Source organism: Macrotis lagotis, chromosome 7, assembly GCF_037893015.1.
Source record: "Macrotis lagotis isolate mMagLag1 chromosome 7, bilby.v1.9.chrom.fasta, whole genome shotgun sequence".
NCBI classification, from domain to species: domain Eukaryota; kingdom Metazoa; phylum Chordata; class Mammalia; order Peramelemorphia; family Peramelidae; genus Macrotis; species Macrotis lagotis.
In genome coordinates this window covers 38,334,956-38,355,260 of record NC_133664.1, presented here as the reverse complement: position 1 = coordinate 38,355,260, position 20,305 = coordinate 38,334,956, and the positions used below count along the sequence as shown (strand labels likewise).

General features: G+C 37.4%; 1 protein-coding gene across 1 annotated transcript in view; it reads right to left on the bottom strand.

Annotated features, from left to right (window-relative positions):
* The window catches only part of COL6A5 (collagen type VI alpha 5 chain), a 93,287-nt gene extending 74,314 nt beyond the window's left edge, over positions 1 to 18,973 (bottom strand). Inside the window, 10 exon segments of the mRNA XM_074195784.1 lie at positions 1,142 to 1,287; positions 3,168 to 3,255; positions 3,366 to 3,697; positions 4,399 to 4,977; positions 6,267 to 6,839; positions 8,750 to 9,304; positions 11,635 to 11,884; positions 11,886 to 12,193; positions 14,658 to 15,263; positions 18,383 to 18,973. Of these exon segments, the coding sequence (XP_074051885.1) occupies positions 1,142 to 1,287; positions 3,168 to 3,255; positions 3,366 to 3,697; positions 4,399 to 4,977; positions 6,267 to 6,839; positions 8,750 to 9,304; positions 11,635 to 11,884; positions 11,886 to 12,193; positions 14,658 to 15,263; positions 18,383 to 18,884 (3,939 nt within the window). The 5' untranslated portion in view covers positions 18,885 to 18,973.
* Positions 18,974 to 20,305: the final 1,332 nt, after the last annotated feature.

The following is a 20,305-nucleotide window of genomic DNA, read 5'->3' as shown; positions in this document are numbered from 1 at the left end:
TCAGCCGCTCTCCATGCCTGTAATATTCTACCCCTTCTTCACTGCCTGGCTTCCCTGGCTTCCCCCAAGCATAAACTTCAAGAAGTCTCTCCCTATCCCCCTTACTGCTGCTGCCTTTTTTCTGTTGAGTATCTCCAATTTGTCTTCTATACACAGGTCACATTTGAAGTCAGACCTTGCAAAAGGTCTTATGTATTTGCATGTTATCCCCCCATTAGATTGTGAGATCCTTGAGGGCAGGGATTAATCTTGCCTTTCTCTATATCCCCACTACTTAGCAGAGTGCCTGGCACTCTCTAAGTGCATCATAATTGCTTGTTGACAGATTGATGGAGAGGCAGGAGTGATTATTTCTGATCTTTCCCAACCTTCTCAATGATTGTCTTGTCTCTTGAAGTGGTCCTTCAACTCTCGTCACCATCCTTGAGCACCAAACACAACCTTTCACCATGGAGGGTCCTGGAATGCCCTCTTGGTCTAGTCAGTAATTTCTGCTTCTGGGATTTTTTTTCATATCCACATATTTAAGAATATCTTTGTTCATAAAAACAGCAAAAAAGTATCCATCTTTTCTATCAGGGCAACTTCTTCATCAGAAGAACCGTTTCTCCCCTAATCCAGTTGAACCCTCCAAATGAGATGATCATTAGGGTTGGGGAAGGGTAACTTTGGAGATGGCAAGAGTTTACTCAGAGGAAGACTTGCCTCCATAGGAAGGGAGACTGTCGGTACTTAATTATTTTCTATATTGCCTCCCCCCATCTGAATGTAATCTCCATGAGGGAAAGGGTAATTTCTGCCTTTCTTTGTAACCCAGTGCTTAGCACAGTTCCTGATGCCAGTGTTCATTGACTGACTTATTGATCCACTTATTCACCAAAATAGCTCCTGATACTCTGGTCAAATGTAAAGAATATTTGGGAACAATTACTTGATATGCAGTTTGATAGCACAAACTTTACCTTTATTTTGTCATCCTATATGCATTTGAGTAGCTTAGTTGGATGCTACCAAGAAGGTTCAGGAGGAAATAATATTCAGACAACTATGTACTCATGTCACCTAAATACAAGAAAAAGTAACCCCCCCCATAAAGGTTGAAATCACCTGAACTTTGGTTCCCCATATCAAAGTAACTCACCAGGTACTTTGTCAGTGTGCTGCTCAGGTCTCTCATTCTAAGGTTTAGATGTGTCCTGTATTCGAATCCTTTTCCAAATTCAATGCTTGAAAAGTCCTCATGATAAGAGGTGGCATTCAGGCCAACAACAAACAAACCCATCAACCCTTATGAACATAAATGAGACAAAACATAAGTGGGTCCAAATTAGAAAACAAAATACCTCACAAAATAGATGTCTTTCCCACAATCGGACCCCGTGCAGTCTCAATTAATGCATGTCTTCTAATTAACCAATCACGCAAGAGGCCTATTTTAAGCTCTCCTTATATATATCAAGCACTACACTGAGGTGGAATGTGGTGTGAGGTGTTGCTCTCAAATTAATTTTCTTTCACATTACTTTCCATTTCTCCTAATTGTTCTTATCAAATAGTGAGTTCTTTTCTAGATAATTTGTGCTTTCAGATTTGTCAAACTATTGTTTTTGACTCTCTTTTCTTTTCTGTCTCATTAATTTACTTTTCCATTTTTTTGCAAGGCAAATGGGGTTAAGTGGCTTGCCCAAGGCCACACAGCTAGGTAATTATTAAGTGTCTGAGACTGGATTTGAACCCAGGTACCCCTGACTCCAAGGCCGGTGCTTTATCCACTGCGCCACCTAGCTGCCCCTACTTTTCCATTTTTAATTATTTTCAAATGGTTTTGCTAAGTCATTCTTTATAAAATAGTTTGAGGTATGGTAATACCATTTCCCCCTTCACCATTTCTACCTTTTTTTCCCATTCCCCCCCCCATATTCTAACTTCTACAAATGTTCTGTAAACTATCCCTTTGCTAGCTTGGCATAGTATTAAATGTGCAATTCAGTCAGTCAAGAAACATTTACACCGTGCTGAGTGATGGGGATACAAAAAGAAGGAAAAGACAGTCCTTGCCCTCACAAAAGGGGCATCAACAAGCAAACAAACTATACTACAATGTGTGTGTGTGTGTGTGTGTGTGTGTGTGTGTGTGTAGGAAAAATAGGAATGAAGAGAGGGAAGGCACTAAAATAGAAGATGATTTAATTGGAACTTAAAAAGAAGTCAGAGAATCCATCTTGCATATATATGTATATATATAATTTTATTAGCTCAGTCCAGTCATGAGCACTGTGAACTTCCTGAAACTATTTTTGCTTTTTTAAAATTTCTTCATGGAACATTTTGTGATTGAATCTATAAAAGTGATACTTTGTTAATTTTTTAATTTATTTTCAATGAAGTTGACTTTCCTTTTATCTCTTGAATTTTGTTATTCTCATATGAAAAAACTTTTCTCTTGTGAGTTTATTTCATAGAGTACAATTTTGTTAAAATTATTAATCTTCTGAATGTTTCTTCACTGATTCCTGAGGGTATTCTAAAGAAACCACTAGATCATTAGCAAATAGGATGCCTTCCATCTTGTAACTCTTGAAGAACTCATGTAGAAAGTAAGCTGCTCACTATCAAGTAAGGGATGGGAGGGAATTCTGAAGTTTCTGAGACCCAGTTTAATGTCTGGATCCTCTTTCTGTCAAGACCTACAGATCTGGAAGGAAATGACTCCCATTTGGCAAAATCACAGTGATCTCTGAGATTCTAGACTGAATTAGGGTTGTGTGATCATAGAATATTATCATTTCTACCCAAATAGGAACCCAAATCAAGTCTAAGTAATAGTGTTTTAATAAACAAAATTTTAAGCCAAAACTTAACCTTCTAGAGATGTGGTTCCTGGGAAATCATGGATGTGCATACTCCTGTAACAAATACAAAGATTTAAACTGAAAGAAAATCATCCCTTGTGTTACAAAGGTAGGCTTAACAACCAGATACTTATTCCTTGCAATTCCCCTCATGAAGAGCTCTAGTACCTTCCTAAATGAGCTTCATGGAAGAGGGAAAGGAGGCCCATGAAACATTTTTTAAAAAGGTCTAATTTGCTACTATCAGCAGATGTCAAGATCCAGGGCAGGTTGAAAGATATTGAATACATTCTATGACACTTTTCACTTGGTTACCTTGTTCTCTGAGCTCAGCCGATTTCTTTTCAAGCCTCCAGAGATCCTCAGTCCCATGTTGAAGACCATCAGAAAAAATGAGCATCACCTAGAGAGAGATGAAGAAGGAGATGGGGGAAGATATGGCAGCTAAAAATGAATTGATATGGGGAAGACTAAGAAAAGAATACCAAGATGGACCCAGAAAATAGTAATTACCTTTCCATGATTTTCAGAGTGATTAAATACTCTCCAAAGTGATTCTAGATCAGCCACTTGAAGGTGAGATGGCCCACTGACTGTGACCCGTCTTAAGGTTTCCATCATTGTTTTTTCATAGATCTGGAACCTGGGTTCAAAACTGGTATCGGCGTTCACTTTAAATGCCACACTAACTTGAGTCTTTTTCCCACACGACACACCTCTTAGAGAATTTATAGACTCTAAAAGGCCTGGAAGGTAAGATTCAAGGTATGGATGACCCTCAAACAAGGTCTGCCCTCTTTGATGAGTAGAGATGTCAAAGCCCACAACAGTATCCAAAAAGCAACCTAGAGATAGAGAGGGAAAATAACCACCCATTAATGTATAGGCTCAAGGAAAGAGAAGAGAGATTGAAAGGAAGGAAAGAATTAGCCAGTTACAGAATTATGAATTTCTTTTTTTTTTCAGCTTCCAAGCCATTTGGGATTGCCTCAATCTTCTCAACTTCAAAAATAACAGAATTTGGACTCAAGTCTTCCCGATTTTAGGTCCAACTCTCCATCTTCAATGCCACCTACTTGTCTCTGGATATAAGGATAGATGTGAGTTCATGAAATAGATGGTAAGTTGATGCTTTAAGAGGGCCCATGCTAAATCTGCCTGAAACTAATATGAAACGACCTTAAGGATGCCTCATACTAACCTTGTGACCTTGGTTCAATCCTTTGGGGTCTTTCCTCATCTCCTTCCTGCTCAAAATCTATGATTCCACGAATCATATGAATCCATGAAATAGAAAACTGGTCCTGCCCTACGCCACCCTCCTGCCTTACTTTCATGCCAAGGGTGTGGTACAAAGGGGATAATTGATGGCAACTAGACAGTGATCCTGAGGACAGCTCAGTGCCTCTACCATGGTGTTGAGTAGATAGGACTACTTCCTTGCCCCTCCTCCATGGCATATCAAAAGAATAGGGAAAAGGGATGTCATGGCACACTGTCAGGGAACTGGAAACTGTAAAAAACAGTGGCAAAGGCAGACACTTACTCTTTTGCTGACAGCTGCTACAGATTTCCCGGATGACCCTTTTTTTCACATCTACTTTCTTCAAGTTATCCAAGTCAGATACTGTGATGATCTTCTCAGGGTTGTGCGTGATATGGAGAAACTCATCATTCCGAACATTCCCAATCCCTAAGGCTACGATACACACTCCAAGCTCTCTCAGTTTTTCTACCGCCTTGGTGACCATGGTCATGCTTCCCTTCGGTCGCCCAGACAGGAGGACAAACAGTATCTGAGGGATCCCGGTCATGATCCTGCTCCCAGAAACAAATATGTCCTTCATGTGGTGAAGTGCGTCTTCTAGTCGAGGTCTTCCATTGCGCTTTAAAGCAGCCAAAATTTTAGCTTTCCGCTCATTTCTGTCCAAGGTATCATTCAGTTGGATTATTTCCTGCTGAAATGTGCCTAACTGAGACATCCCAATATGTATGTTTTGGGGTGAAATATCAAAATTATCAATGATTTCTGCCAAAAAATAAACCATTTTGCCAAATTCCAGCTCAGTTACCAAATCAGAACCATCACAAAGGAAAAACACATCTGCTTTTTTCATTTCACAAACTGAAAAAGAAAGAGACAAAATTCTATATTATATACATATATATTGAGAGGGGGGAGAGAGGAAGGGAGGGGAAGAGAAAAGGGGAAGGAAAGGGGAGGAGGTAGTATCTTTCCTAAATTCAGATGTTTTGTATATTCTACAGATGGACCCACCAAGGAGTAAAGTTAGGTGAAAGTGACAGAAGAAGAAAATTTGGTGCACAGAGAATGAGGGGAAAAGGGAAAGATTTTGTTTTGCTTTTTGTAAGGTGATGGGGTTAAGTGACTTGTCCAAAGCCACACAGTTAGGTAGCTATTAAGTATCTGAAGCTGGATTTGAACTCAGTTCCTCCTGACTTCAGGGCCAGTGCTCTAGCTACTGTGCCACCTAGTTGCCCCAAGGGGAAAGATTAATGAAAAAAATAATAATAGTAATAATAATAATAGCATTTTAGAGTGTTCATTTACATTTGCAAATCACTTTATAGTTAAATCATTTGATTATCACACAACCTTGGGAGGAAAATGTTATTGAGTATCATTCCTATTTTACAGATGAGGAAACTGAGGCATACAGAGGTTAAGTGACATACCCAGGATTACATAGCTAATAAGTATCTAAGGTCAGAGTTGAACTCAGGTCTTCAAGACTCAGAACCAGTATTCTGTTCACTATGGAACCACCTGCTTCAATTTTAGAATATCAGTGTAGATGATTAATATGAAAGGTCAAAGATGACACCAAGTGAAGGGATAAAATTACTAGAAGTCCTTCTCACTCTCTCAGGATTTGTTATTTAACTTTTCTGAGCCTCAACTTCCTTATTTGTAAAATAAGAACACTTGCTTCCACCTTACCCAGTGCTTATGAAGATGTGTTGGAATAAAGAGCTGGTGGAAAGTTGATTTCTCTCCAACCACAAACCTTCTCACCTGAGTTTGGTCTCACACTGACCAAAATGACCATGGATACCACTAACCAACTGGATTGACAGAGCATCGTGAATGGATATATAACAAGTCAAGGACAGAGAGGAAGAGCAATGGAAACTTTCCTCTCTCAAACAAAGTGGGAACCGACAAAATTAGGGGGACCTCTGACACTCATGTGTAGACTGAAAGTCATTTGTAGACTCAGAGGATTAAGAACTGGAAGATTCGTGGAATCATAGATTTTGAGCAGGAAGGAGATGAGGAAAGACCCCAAAGGACTGAACCAAGGTCACAGGGTTAGTATGAGGCATCCTTAAGGTCGTTTCATATTAGTTTCAGGCAGATTTAGCATGGGCCCTCTTAAAGCATCAACTTACCATCAAGTGCATTGTCACAAGCTTTTTTCTCAAAGGGGAGGTAAAGTTCTTTCAATTTTTCAAAATTCTCTACCATGAAATAATTGTCTTTTGAGCCCGTTATGTCAAGGAGTTCTTTCTCAGAAGCTTCAGCCACACCCACTCCATAGATGATGATGCTCTTATCTCTTAGTGTTTTGGCTGTGGGCACAAGAAGATTGCTATCATGAGATTCCCCATCGGTTATCACAATGAGCACTTGCTTGACGCCTCTCTTGATTCGACTGCCATGTCCCTCAGTAAATAGCTCATTAGTCTTGTTCAGAGCTTTGGCTGTGTAAGTATCTCCATGTCCTTTATGGTATTTAAGTGCCTTAATGATGTCTTCCCTGGTCTGGTAGGTATCAAGGTAGAACAGAATTTTAGGCTCATTTGAATATTTGAGGGCTCCAAATTGGACACGGTCTCTGCCAACATCCGCCTTGTTCACTAAATGCATTGTGAAGTTGATCATACTCTCATGTTGATGAGAATGAATGCTCGCAGAGTCATCCAGCACAAATACAATGTCTAGCACTTGAAACTGTTTGCATTCTGCAAGAAGAAGAAAGAGTTCCTCATAAAGGTCATGAAGTCAACATCCTACAGCCTCTGCTGGGAAGAGGCAATTCTCATGGAAGACTACATACAGCAGATTAGATTTCTCTGCAACCACAAACCTCACCTGAGTTTGGTCTCAAACTGACCAAACTGACCATGGATACCACTAACCAATTGGATTGACAGAGCATCATGAACAGATATATAACAAGTCAAAGATAGAGAGGAAGACCAATGGAAACTTTCCTCTCTCAAACAAAGTGGGAACAGAGTTGGAAGAAACTTCCTTAGCTGCCACTCAGACCAATCCATCCTAGAAAAAAGGACTCCTGTCATGAATTAATTTACTAGTAGTCACTTAGCTATTGCTCAGAGATGCTCAGGGAGAGAGAACCCGTAACCTCCCAAGGTAGCCGATTCATCTTTTGGACAATGATACCCAATGGCAAGATTTCCCCAAGATCAAACCTCAAAGTGTTCTTTGTGACTTTCCCTATTGCTCCTACTTTGGCACTCTGGGGCCAAATAAAGAAAAATCTATTCCCACAGATCAACAACTATCATGCCCACTCTGGCTCTTTCTCCATTCCCAACTTCCTTCCATCTACCATATAAATGCCTTTCCTTTGCCTTCCTTTGGACATTCCCTTAAGTTGTCTGTCCACTATACTATGCCATTTCCAAACTGATATTTGAAGAAAATCTAATTAACTAACTAACTGAAGGTCAGCATCTGAACTAAGATATTTCACTCATTCACATCCAGAAAAACATACATATATCTGGAAAAGAAAGACAAGACCACATGGTTAAACCTGCCTTGTGTTTGAGGTTAGGGTTTAATCTGTGGCACCCAAGATACACCATGGGATTCTTTCTCTCTCAGAACTAGATAAGCCTCATGGGGTGAGATTAAACCCACAATTGTCTTTAATTTGCATATTGATTGATGTATTCTTTGCTTGCTCTCTTTAGCATTGGCTGCCATTGACATTAACTCTACATGTTTTATAATATCTACTTGATAGTGGTAGAATAAGAAAGACACAAAATGACTGGAAACTTGAGCTTGTTCTGTGGACTCAACTGGAGGACAAATATAAAACCTTTAAAACTAGAAAGAAAGATCTGTGATCGAGTCTACAGGACAATGCAGAGGAAGAAAGGAATAGAAGAATTTTAAAATGAAGATATTGTCTTTCCATCTCCCACCATACTATTCACAGATCTCTAATTTTGTCTGTACATTTTAATATTACATCAATAATATATCTCTTCTAAGACTTGAAACTTATTCTCAGAAAAATGTTGGGAACATCAAAATGTTTCCCTTCATGCTTTATGATATTTTGTTGTCATTGAGTCTTTTTGCAGTCATGTCTGACTTTGTGACCCATTTAGGGGTTTATTAACAGAAATATTGGAGTGGTCTGCTATTTCCTTCTCCATCTCATTTTAAAGATGAGGAAACTGAGGCAATTGGGGTTAAGTGACTTGCTCAGGGTCATATATCTAGCAAATGTCTGAGGATGGATTTGAACTCAGAAAGATGAGTCTTCCTGACTTTAGACCCAGTACTCTATCCGCTGTGCCACCTTGCTGCCCTTTGTGACATTACTAGACCAAATTCTTAATTCCTAATACCCATGGCTACTACAGCCTTGGTTAAAAAACAGAGTCTTTAGAGTAAAACCAGAGTTTTTAGAGTTTGTAGAGTAAAAAAAAAAGAATTTTTTCCAAAGGCAGTTTTAATTATATCCATGGACTGGTTAGAATTATAAATTCTAATTTATTATCAAGATTGTGCTTTTTATTATTATTCCAAAAATCATTTAAGAAGTATTAACATCCCATATTCTAGAAGACTACATTCAAGTCATTTGAATGAAAATGGGACCACTTACCATGGAGAGTGCATATATCAAAAACCAGCTTATCTTCAAGTATCTTTACATTATCAAATTTTTCAACATAATAAACTAAGTTTGCATCCCCAGTGATATCCTCGAGCTGAGGTGATCGTGACCAGAAGATGGCAACCAAGAGAATAATTATGCCTTTATTCCGAAGATTTAAAGCTGGTTTTTGAACTTGGTCATTTGCCTTCCCATCTGTGATGAGGATAAGGAACTTCTTGACCCCAGAACGTCCCCCCTTTGAGGGTTCAAAGTAATCAGACACAAATTTCAGTGCTTTTCCTGTATAGGTTTTCTTTGCAATATGCGTCATTCTGTCAATCGCATCAAAAATGTCTCTTTTGTTCATATATTCAGTGAGGGCAAATTCCTTCTTGGCAGAATCGCTGAACTGAATGACACCAATATGTCCTTGATCAATATCAATGTGAAACTTGTCCACCAGGTTTTTCATAAATATTTTTATTTTATTGAAGGTTTCATTTCCTATGCTTCCAGAACTATCCACCAGAAATATGATGTCTGCTTTTTTGTCTTTACAGTCTGTAGGTTATTAAAAAAAATGATGTTAATCCAGGAGACAGTTTTCAAACTAAAAAGATAGCAAAAATAAATGTCATTAAAACAATAAATCATATTATAAAAAATCAACTCAAATTTTATGATGCATCCTTTCTTTCAGATCCTGAAAGTTGCTCCCTACTACACTAACTCAATGAAAAGTATTCTGGGGTCGAATATTAAGAATCATCAGTTTTGGGATGAAGAAATCACAACTATGTATAGTCATATAAAAATGCTTAGAGCATTGATTAGAGAAGTGAAAATTAAAACACCTTGGAGATATCACCTCATATCTATCAAATTGGCTAAAAATGATAGAAAAGGAAAATGTCACATGTTTGAGAGGATTTGGAAAAATTGAAGCACTAACAAACTATTGGTAAAACTGTGAAATGATCAAACCATTTGAAGAACAATCTGGAATTATTCCCAAAGAGCTAGAATACTGTGTAAACATATTGAGTATGTTTCTCAAAGAGGTCAGGGAAAGTGGATAAAAACCTATATGTTCTAAAATATTTATAACAGCTCTTTGTGATAGCAAAGAACTAGAAACTGAGGGGAAGCCCATCAACTGGGGAATGGCTAAACAAATTGTGGTATATGATTTTGATGGAATACTACTGTGCTAAGAAATAATGAGCTAGTTAATTTTAGAAAAAACATGGAATACTTTCAATAAATAAGGAAGATAGAAATCAGCAGAATCAAGAAAGCATTACAACATCAATATTGTTTGAAGTATACCTGGGAGTAACTAAGCTAGTTTGAGTTTTATAATTCAATTACAAAAGACTTATGGAAGAAGATGCTATCTACCTTCAGATATAGCATGGCTTGGTTTTAATAATGTTTTGTCCTTCATTTTTTTTTTAGTTTTTTTTTTTAGGTTTTTGCAAGGCAAATGGGGTTAAGTGGTTTGACTAGGCCACACAGCTAGGGAATTATTATTAAGTGTCTGAGGCCGAACTTGAACTCAGGTACTCCTGACTCCAGGGCTGGCGCTCTATCCACTGCACCACCTAGCCACCCCTGTCCTTCATTTTCGAAAAAGACCAGGATATCAGGGAGGTGATCCCATGATAAAGCACATGAATTGGATTTCAGTGAGGGAGATGCTGTGCTAAGTCACCAGCCTCACTTTCTCCTCCAGAATCATTTGGATCCATTGACCAGATATGAATCAGGATGACTGGAGATGGCCCTGGATACAAGGCAATCAGGACTAAGTGACTTGTCCAAAATCACACAGCTGGTAATGGCAAATGTCTGAGGCTGGATTTGAACTCCCATCCCCCTGACTCCAAAACCAATGTTCTATCCACTGAGCCACCTAGCTTCCCAGTATGGTTTTACACAAACACACACACACACACATTATGTATATATATATATATATATATATATATATATATATATATATATATATATATATATATGTATGTATGTATATACAACTGTGTGTATATGTGTGTGTGTGTTAAATGATAACCTCCTCTAAAAGAGTCTCAGGAGAAAGAGAGACAATTTGGAACTTCAAATTTAATGAAAAAAATTAAATTAAATTTCAAAGAAAGTATTTTGGGGGATGTAGGGGGAGAAGAAAGAAAAGTAAATTAGGACCTAAAAGAGAATATGGGTATATCTAGGTGGTGCAGTGACTAGAGTACCGGGTCCTGGAGTCAGGAGGGACTTGAGTTCAAATTTGACCTTAGACACTTAATAAATGCTTAGCTGTGTGACCTTGGGCAAGTCACTTAACCTCATTGCCTTAAATAAATAAAAATTTTTTAAAAAAGAGTATACGCTCCATTCAAAATTAATCATTTAGTCCCAAGGAGTTCTTGATGTAATAGAAAAATATTATTCTAAATTATCATTCTATAAAAATTTTTTTCTTGAGTTTTCTAAGGAGAATTCATAAATCTACTTTAGAAATTCAAAGAATATGGAGCAGCTAGTGGATAGAGCACTGGCCCTGGAGTCAGGAGGGACTTGAGTTCAAATCTGACCTCAGACACTTAATAATTGCCTAGCTGGGTGACCTTAGGCAAGTCACTTAACTTTATTGCCTTGCAAAAGCAAAAAAAAAAATAATTTAAAGAAAGAAAAAGAAATTCAAAGAATTACAGTCTTGGAATTGGGAGGAAATCCAAAGGAGATCTTGTCTAATCTGTATCTGAACACGAATTCTACCTATAACATTCCCAAAGTTATTATCCAACCATTGCTTGAAGACATCTAAGAAAGAAGTGGTTATTATCTATCTATCATCTGGAAAATACATGGGACAAAGTGATTTCTCTTACCTCTTTCCTGGCAGATGCCTCGAACAACTTCATCTTTTATGCTTTTTAAAGAGTCAAAATTATATACAAATTTCACTCTGTCCTTTGACCCTGCTATGTCTTCCAGCTCTTTTATCTTAGCTCCTTTCACACCAATTGCATGAATGGTGATGTTTTCATCTCTTAGCCTCTTGGCTGGTTCTGCAACTTCATCATCGGACTTGCCATCTGTCAAGACAAGGAGATGACAGGGGATATCGCTGGACTGTTTTCTTCCTGGCATCTTGTATTACTTGCAGCATGAAATTCAGGGCTGCTCCTGTATTTGTTTTCTTTCCCATCTGCCGGATATTGAGAATGGCTTTGTTTAAGTCCACCTTGTTAGAGTATGCACCAATGCCAAGCTCCTCTTGGCTTTTGGTTGAATACTGGACGACCCCAAATCTGACCTTCTCTGGGGCAACAATAAACATTTGTGTCACCTTGATCATGAAATTCTTGATTTCTTGGAAGTAAGTTTTAACGCTTCCTGAGCCATCAATGAGAAAGTAGATATCAGCCTTTTCTGTTTCAATGCAACCTGTAAGGAAATAAAAAGTTTAAACACTATTAATATTGGAGTTCTCAGAAAGAGCATCTGGGAAGAAAGCATTAAGGCTTTGGAAATTTCAAAGAAATGTTTCAGGGGCAGCTAGGTAAGGCAGTGTATAGAGCACCGGTCCTGGAGTCAGGAGGACCTGAGTTCAAATTTGATTTCAAACACTTAATAATGACCTAGCTGTATGACCTTGGGCAAGTTAATTAATCCCATTGCCTTAGATAAATAATATTTTTTTAAAAAGTAAACTTCCTTTCAGTCAGCTTTCTGGATCCCTAACATAGCTGTAGACTAGGGGATCATTGGAACCTTGGAGGCCCTCTTCAAACAAAAAGGACTAAGATTGTATGTAAGAGCTATTTATACATGTAAATAGTCAAATTTCCAGATGGAAAATTAAGTTTTTAAAAACAATCAGGTACAGTGTTAAATTCTAAGGGTTCAAAACCAAAATTAACTAGTTCCTGCCCTCAAGGAGTTTATATTTGATCTAGGGATATGATATAAACCAAATATGTTTAAGATATATTTAAAATAAATAAAAGGCAATTTTTTAGTTGTTATTCATTTTAGGAAAAAATGGAATGAAAAAAACCTTAGTAGAGGTCATGCCCAGTTAAAGGAAAAATACAAGTGACAAATTAATTATATTCAAATAACTTTATCTCTTTATAACATTTTTCAAAATTTATAACTGTAGAAATTCCTAATTATTCAACTCCAGTGAGTGCAAAGAAAGGAATTTTTCCTTTGAAAGTCTTCTACATAAACCATTTGAATAGGAAGCTTGATTATCAAAAAAAATCATGTAAAAGCAATTTACTACTAGTAAATTGGATTTCAGAAGGCAAATGAAAAGACAATGCAAATAGCAAGATCAGAAATGTCCCACCAAATTGCTTCAAAATTCCTTTGCTTTATTTTAAATATTCTTCCTGGTTGGAAGTGTATGCTAAATGTTAGTATGTTGTGGGGATTTTTGATCATTGATTAGGGGATTAAAATTAAACATGAATACCACCAATTCTTATATATATATATATATATATTATATATATATATATATATATTTAGTATAATTCTCAATTAAATCAAGTAAATTCAATACATAAAGCAGGAGGCTCTATTTTTTTTCAGTACATTTGTGTTTACTTAGCAGTTAGGTAAAATCTCTGGATCCCTTTTCAGAATAATGTTTTTGAATGCATAAAATAAAATACATAGGATTTCAAAAGAAATATTTAAATATGATTATCAAATTTTTAAAAATGTAATAGTTCTCCCCAGGTTAAGAACCCTTTGCATTTATATTTTAATATACTATATAAGACTCTAATTGAAGGAAAGGTGGACCTTCACAGGATGATGGAATTTCCTCATCTTATAATTCATTATGCTAGGGAAATCATAGATCAATCCCTATCCATTAATATGTCACAATTTATTTAAGAATTCTGTTTTCTTCAGACATTTAGATGACTTTTAGTTTTCTTTTTCTTTTTTTTGGCAATTACTAATAATGGATATCTCATTTGAAATATTGTTACTGATAATACTTTCAGAATTTATTGTCAACAATAAAATTATTCCATCAAGGGATATTACTTATTTCCCCTATCTTTTACAACACAGTTATATTGCTTTTCTTTTTTTCTTAAATGAATTTTTATTGTTATCATTTGTTTTTTTCTGGCATCTACATACCCCCCATTTACTTTCTCTTTCTGATTTTCCCTTACAGAGAGTTATCTCTTACAGCAAAAAAAGTATTGCTTTCCCAAAAGATCATACTAATTGGAATCATATTGCTTGCCTTCTCAATGGTAGGAGATGTGCAAGAGAGAATTAGGAACCCGAAATTTTAAAAGTGAATGTTTAAGAATTTTTTTTAAATATGGCAATTTCAAAAAAAAATTATATAAATTGGTAATTCTACTAGCAATGAATATCTCTGTTCCTCAACAACTTTGCCAACATTATTTTCTTGTGTTTCATTATCTTTGCCAATTTGAGGTGATGCTGTATCCAAGTTGCTTTAATTTGCATGTCTCTCTAGGCTTTAATAATTTAAAGTTGAGACAACTTTAGAGAGTTTTTTTTAATAAAAGAAACAAGATTAACACTCACTTGATGATGGAGAAAGAGAAAAGACAAATTAAAGTCAGATAGTAAATAAAGCTTTAATAGTTTAAAATCACCTAGACTGTGGGAACACTCTGTATTCTTTGATCATTGTTCATTGTGGGTGGGGAGGTTTTGAACAAGTTTTTTTTTTTTAATAACAACTTACCAAAGCTACACACACACACACACACACACACACACACACACACACACACACACACACACACACAACCACACACGCACACACTCACACTTTCACCTAGGGCAACTAGAATCAAAATTATGGCAGAACAAATTTGAAAATGAGGAACTGAAGACATACCTGTTTTGTAACGTTCAGTTTGTTCGTGTTGGATGGACATCCTATACGGTATTTCATACTGGAGTTTTTTTAGAAAAGTGACACTGTAAGAATCTAGATCTGCATAGCTCCTCTGGGCAGAAATATAATGATCTGGAGGGTAAGATGCTATCTGTTCCAACTGGGTGGCATTATAGCCTTCAATACCTATGGCAAAGATGGAGACACCCTCCAGCAGAAGATCCTCAGCTGCTTTGTTTACCTCATCTTCTGATGATCTATGAGTGACCAGGACGGCTATCTGTCGCACACCCTGGGCCTTCCTGCTGTGGCTAAAGACTTCTCTAGCCTTCTTCAAGGCTTTCCCAAGGTAGACCTTTCCATCCCTTAGAGAGAGACTTCCAATGGCCTGTACCATCTCAGCATGGCTCACATGGGTTTCCAAAGAAGTCACCACCTCTGCCTTGTCACTGAACTTCAAAATACCTATCCTGGTACACCCTGTCCTCACATCCATGGAGGCTGTGATATTCTCTAGGAAACTCTGAAGGTTTTCCAAGCTTCTTCTGTCCTTAAAGGATTCATCCAATATGAAGACAATGTCCGCCAAGGAATCTCTTTCACATACTGTGAGGACAAAAGAAGAGGTTAATATAGCCTGTTTCTCTACTTCTGTGAAGACAGATAATATGAAAGTGATTATGAAAAAATAATTATGAAATAATTGCTAATTAAAATGAAGTAAAAGTAATTATGAAAGACATTTCAGTTACTTGAAAAACATTAAGAAAGTAAAGACGTTAAGTTCATTTGGTATTTGGAATTCAAGAGATTTGGGTTCAAATCCTGCCTCCTAGCACTTCTTAGCTATGTGTCCTTGGGTGAGTCATTTAACTTTTGTTTGCCTCAAGCATTCTCTGAGATTATAAATGATAGATGAGGTGCGAATAGTATCAGTTCTCTTGACACAAATTACAGATTCTTGATGATTGTTGATCTCACAGGATTGTTGTGGGGCCAAAATGAAAGAATGAATGTTAAGTGATAGAAACCCAACTATCTTGGTAACTAATCCCCACTTTACAGATGAGAATGGTAAAAGTGCATCAAATAGATATGCCTTGCCCAAGGTCACATAGCTACTATAGGCAGCTGAGGCAATATCAGAACTCGAGTCTTCCTGATTCCAAGTTCAGCATTCCAACATCTACGGCCAGAAAAGAAGCAATTGCCAATATGGAAGTCATTTCTAAATGAGCATGGAAGCTCTATGCAGTCAGATTATTGACTGGTTATAGCAAGACTAAAAGAAAAACTGGGATTGTTGCTGTTTGTTTTGGATTCATAGGATCATCAATTTGGATCTGGGAGGAAATGCAAACATCATCTCATCCAGCCCTGTCATTGTGCAAAAGTAGAAGCTCAGACTCAAGAGTTAAAAGACTTAACAAAAGTCGAGTGTGAGTATGGAAAGACAGGATTAGAACCCAATATTGGCTCTGAATTCACTCCTCATTTCACTGCAAAAGAAAGGATTGGAATTAAAAATGGAAGCTCTAACCCAAAATGCAACCCCATTAGATGATGGTCCCTTCTGTCAAAAGGTATAACAAGTGAATTTATAGTCAAAACTGGCATTTCCCTTGGTTACCATGTTATTTCTGCTTGGCAAGGACATTAAATGAATTAACAGTAAAGATATAGATACCGATGACTTTCAAGTTTCTAGGTAGTGCCATAGTGCACAGAAAGGTGGACCCAGAGTCAGGAAGACCCAAGTTCAAATTTAACCTCAGACTCTTGCTAGCTTAGTAACCCTGGGCAAGTCCCTTAACCTCTGCCTGCCTCTGTTTCCTCAACCGTAAAATGGGGATAATAATGACCCCTCACTCCCAGGGTTGTTGTGAGGATCAAACAAGATAATTTTTGTGAAGAACTCAGCATAGTTCCTGGTGTACAGTAGGTGAAATATAAATGTATTTCTTTCCTTCATTTTTAAAAATTTTATTTTTATTTAAAGCAATAGGGTTAAGTGGCTTGCCCAAGGCCACACAGCAAGGTAACTATTAAGTGTCTGAGGCTGGATTTGAACTCAAGTCCTTCTGACTCCAGGGCCAGTGCTCTATCCACTGCACCACCTAGCTGCCTCTGTTTCCTTCATTCTTTCCTAGAGACACCTTTTCTTAGAGAAATCAAAACAACTACCACAATAAAGGAGAAAGTCCAGTAATTGCCTAAACAACAACAAATGTTTGCCCTCCTTGCCAAGCAAAGGCAAGATTATAACAGAGAGGGATACTTTAAAATATAAATTCACTTGTAAAATCTCCCAACAGGCAATTAAGAAAATTATCATCAGCTTCACCTCACAAAAGAGTGAAAAGAAGTTGAGAAGAAAATGAAAAAGAAGAAATTAGTAGATGAAACTGGAAATAATCTGAAGTGGAACAGACTGTCTAAGTTTTCTACAGCGATTTTATTCTTCCTTAGATTCCACCATTTCAGTGGGTTACTGATAATGATAATGAATTGAAATTAAGAAGTACAGCTGAGGGGCGGCTAGGTAAAGCAGTGGATAGAGCACGGGCCCTGGAGTCAGGAATACCTAAGTTCAAATCTGATCTCAGACACTTGATAATTACCTAGCTGTGTGGCCTTGGGCAAGCCACTTAACCCCATTGCCTTGTAAAAAAACAAAAAAGAAGTACAGCTGAGTCTGCCAACCAAAAACATGATTTGGAGAAATCTAAATCTATGCTGGAAGCAACATAATTTTAAAGGAACCATTAGTTTATTTTTCAATATATTTCAAAGAGATGAAGATTTCAAAAAGTGGAAAAGATACATAATCTGCACAAATTGTGCACAAAGATGCACAAATCTGCCAACTTTTTCAGCTTTAAAAATTTTGTTGTGGACATCTATGCACTTAGTGAGGTAGCCTTGATGAAAATATAAAATGAGAATAAACAGGCTTTTGCAAATGATTTTTGCAGTTAACAAAGAAATAAAAGGGAATATAACGTTCATTTGTTTCTATTGCTTATTGATTTTTTAAAAAGCATATGATTTGGTGGTGCAAAATGTGACCTTAAAATTTCTCCTCTAATAAGGTATCTTTTACCCATTAGATTACACAAGGTTTTGTTACAGATGTGTTAAATTCCTTCTCCTGTTCATTATACAGATGAGGAAACTGAGGCAAACATGGTTAAATGACTTGCCCAGGGTCACATAGCTAGTAAGTGTCTGAGGTCATATCTGACTCCGGACTCAGCCCTCTATGCACAATGGCACCATCCTAATTGCTCTAATCAAAAAGGACACGCATAAGTGGATCAAAGACATGATCAAAGACACAGAGGACCAGAAAAGGAAGTTGGCTAATCATGGAACAACAACATGGGCTGTTTGACTTTTGCACTAAGATAGAACACATGGAAACAATGTTAGGATGCATGGATGGGATTTAGGCAACAGTCGTACAGAGTAACTGGGCTGTAATTTGCCCAGATGGGAGGAATGCCTACATAATAGATCATGATAAGATTATCAACATGTTAAGTCTTGATTTATCCATGCATGAACAAACATTGAGTATCTACTGTATTTTTCAGGATGCACAATGCTGCAAGGAATGCAGACCAGTGATCACAACATATTTTATCTATGCCACTTTCAAAATTTTTAAATGAGCCCTCCAAGGAATTAGATATCTCTCATATGACTTTTGCCAATTGACTCACCCACTTCATCAACATCTTGTATTCTTTCCTTGTGCTTTATTGTCTCCTTAAGGATCCTGGTCATGTTTTCTGAAAATGTGCCCACATTTCTGACTGTCTTAAGATTATAGTGATACTGAGAAGTGGCCATGGCTTTTAGATTTTCTTCAGAAGCATTCTGCATCCCCAGTGCGATGATTTTCACTCCATCTCTCTGCAAGGCTTCTGCAGGTCCTACCACATCATCCTCAGATATGCCTGAAGCCAAGACAACTAAAATCTGAGGAAATAGTTTCTTGTCTCTTTCCTCTGCTGACCCTGAGAAGTAGGTCTTGTGGACTCTCTCTAGAGCGTTGCCTATTCGCAGGGACCCGCCGATGTATTCAAAGTTCTTCTTGAGGTGGTTCAACATGGCATTCTTGGTCTTGAAGGTGCTCAGCAGGAACTCCCGGTGCAGATCGTCACTGTACTGGGCAAGGCCGATCCGGAACTTGTTGGTTTCAATGGGCAGGCTGCTGACCATCTTGCTTATGAAAGTTCTCACAAAGGGGAAGGACTTACTCCCCAAGTGATCAGAGCTATCCACCAGAAACACAACATCAGCAAACTCAGGACCTGTAGACCCCAAGTCAGAAACAAAGAAAAAAGCAGAAAGTTATTATAGAACCTGGATCCTCAAAATCACAGGACAATAGGATACTTACTTGAGAAACATATTGTCATTTTGGATATAGATCCTAAATTCAAGAAAAGCAGCATTCTGTTCTGATCAAATCTTAGAAAATTATCCTTAATGTTATTCTAATATTACAAATTGAATAGTAAAAAAAGTGGAGAGCAGGGTACCCATCAATGGGATAATGGTTAAACAAATTATAGTATATGAATGTGATGAAATGCAATTATGCAGTAAAAAATGATGAAGGAAATGGTTTTAGAAAAAGACTTGTATGAATAGATGCAGAGAGAAATGATCAGAATCAGGAGAATAATTTATAACATATAAATAACATAAAATTATGAAAAAAAGAACCAATTTTGAAAGATTGGGGAACTATAATCAATGCAATCATCAATCATGACTGAAGAATACTTTTTTTTTTTGCAAGGCAATGGGGTTAAGTGACTTGCCCAAGGCCACACAGCTAGGTCATTATTAAGTGTCTGAGGCTGGATTTGAACTCAGGTACTCCTGACTCCAAGACTGGGGCTCAATGCACCGTGCCACCTAGCCACCCCTGAAGATGAATTATGAAAAAGAATGTTGTGCACCCAGAGAGAGACAGACAAATAAGCAGCATGAGACACCCATTTTTGGATCTGACCAGTATGGACATTTGTTTTGCCTTTCTGTGCATATTTACTATAGGGTTTTATTTCCTTTTTTTTTCCCCTCATGGTGGGTAGGGGTGGATGACAGACTAGGGAGAGGTAGAAAGGAAAAAAGATCCATGATGATTGAAAAAATAAAATTTAATTAATAAACAAAAGAGGAGTGGGGTAGAGGGAAGACTTGTTTTTTTTTTGTAACTCTATACTAGTCATTTCTGGCTCTAGTCTATTTGGTTTATTCTTCTGTTATCTAGTGTCACCTTACAGGTGACTGCTCATTATGCTACATTATGTAAAATGAGTATAAATTGTAAGTATATCATTAGGATGCACTATTGATTCTAAGTCCAAGAAACTTCAAGAAGGCTGGGATATTGGCCTTTGGGAGAGGTTTTAAAAGTTATCTCTACCAGGACCATTTTTAATGGAAGGTCAGAAAGGAAACATTCATTTTAAGAAATGTGGGGAGGGGGCGGCTAGATGGTGCAGTGGATCGAGCACTGGCCCTGGAGTCAGGAGTACCTGAGTTCAAATCCGACCTCAGACACTTAATAATGACCTAGCTGTGTGGCCTTGGGCAAGCCACTTAACCCCATCTGCCTTGCAAAAACC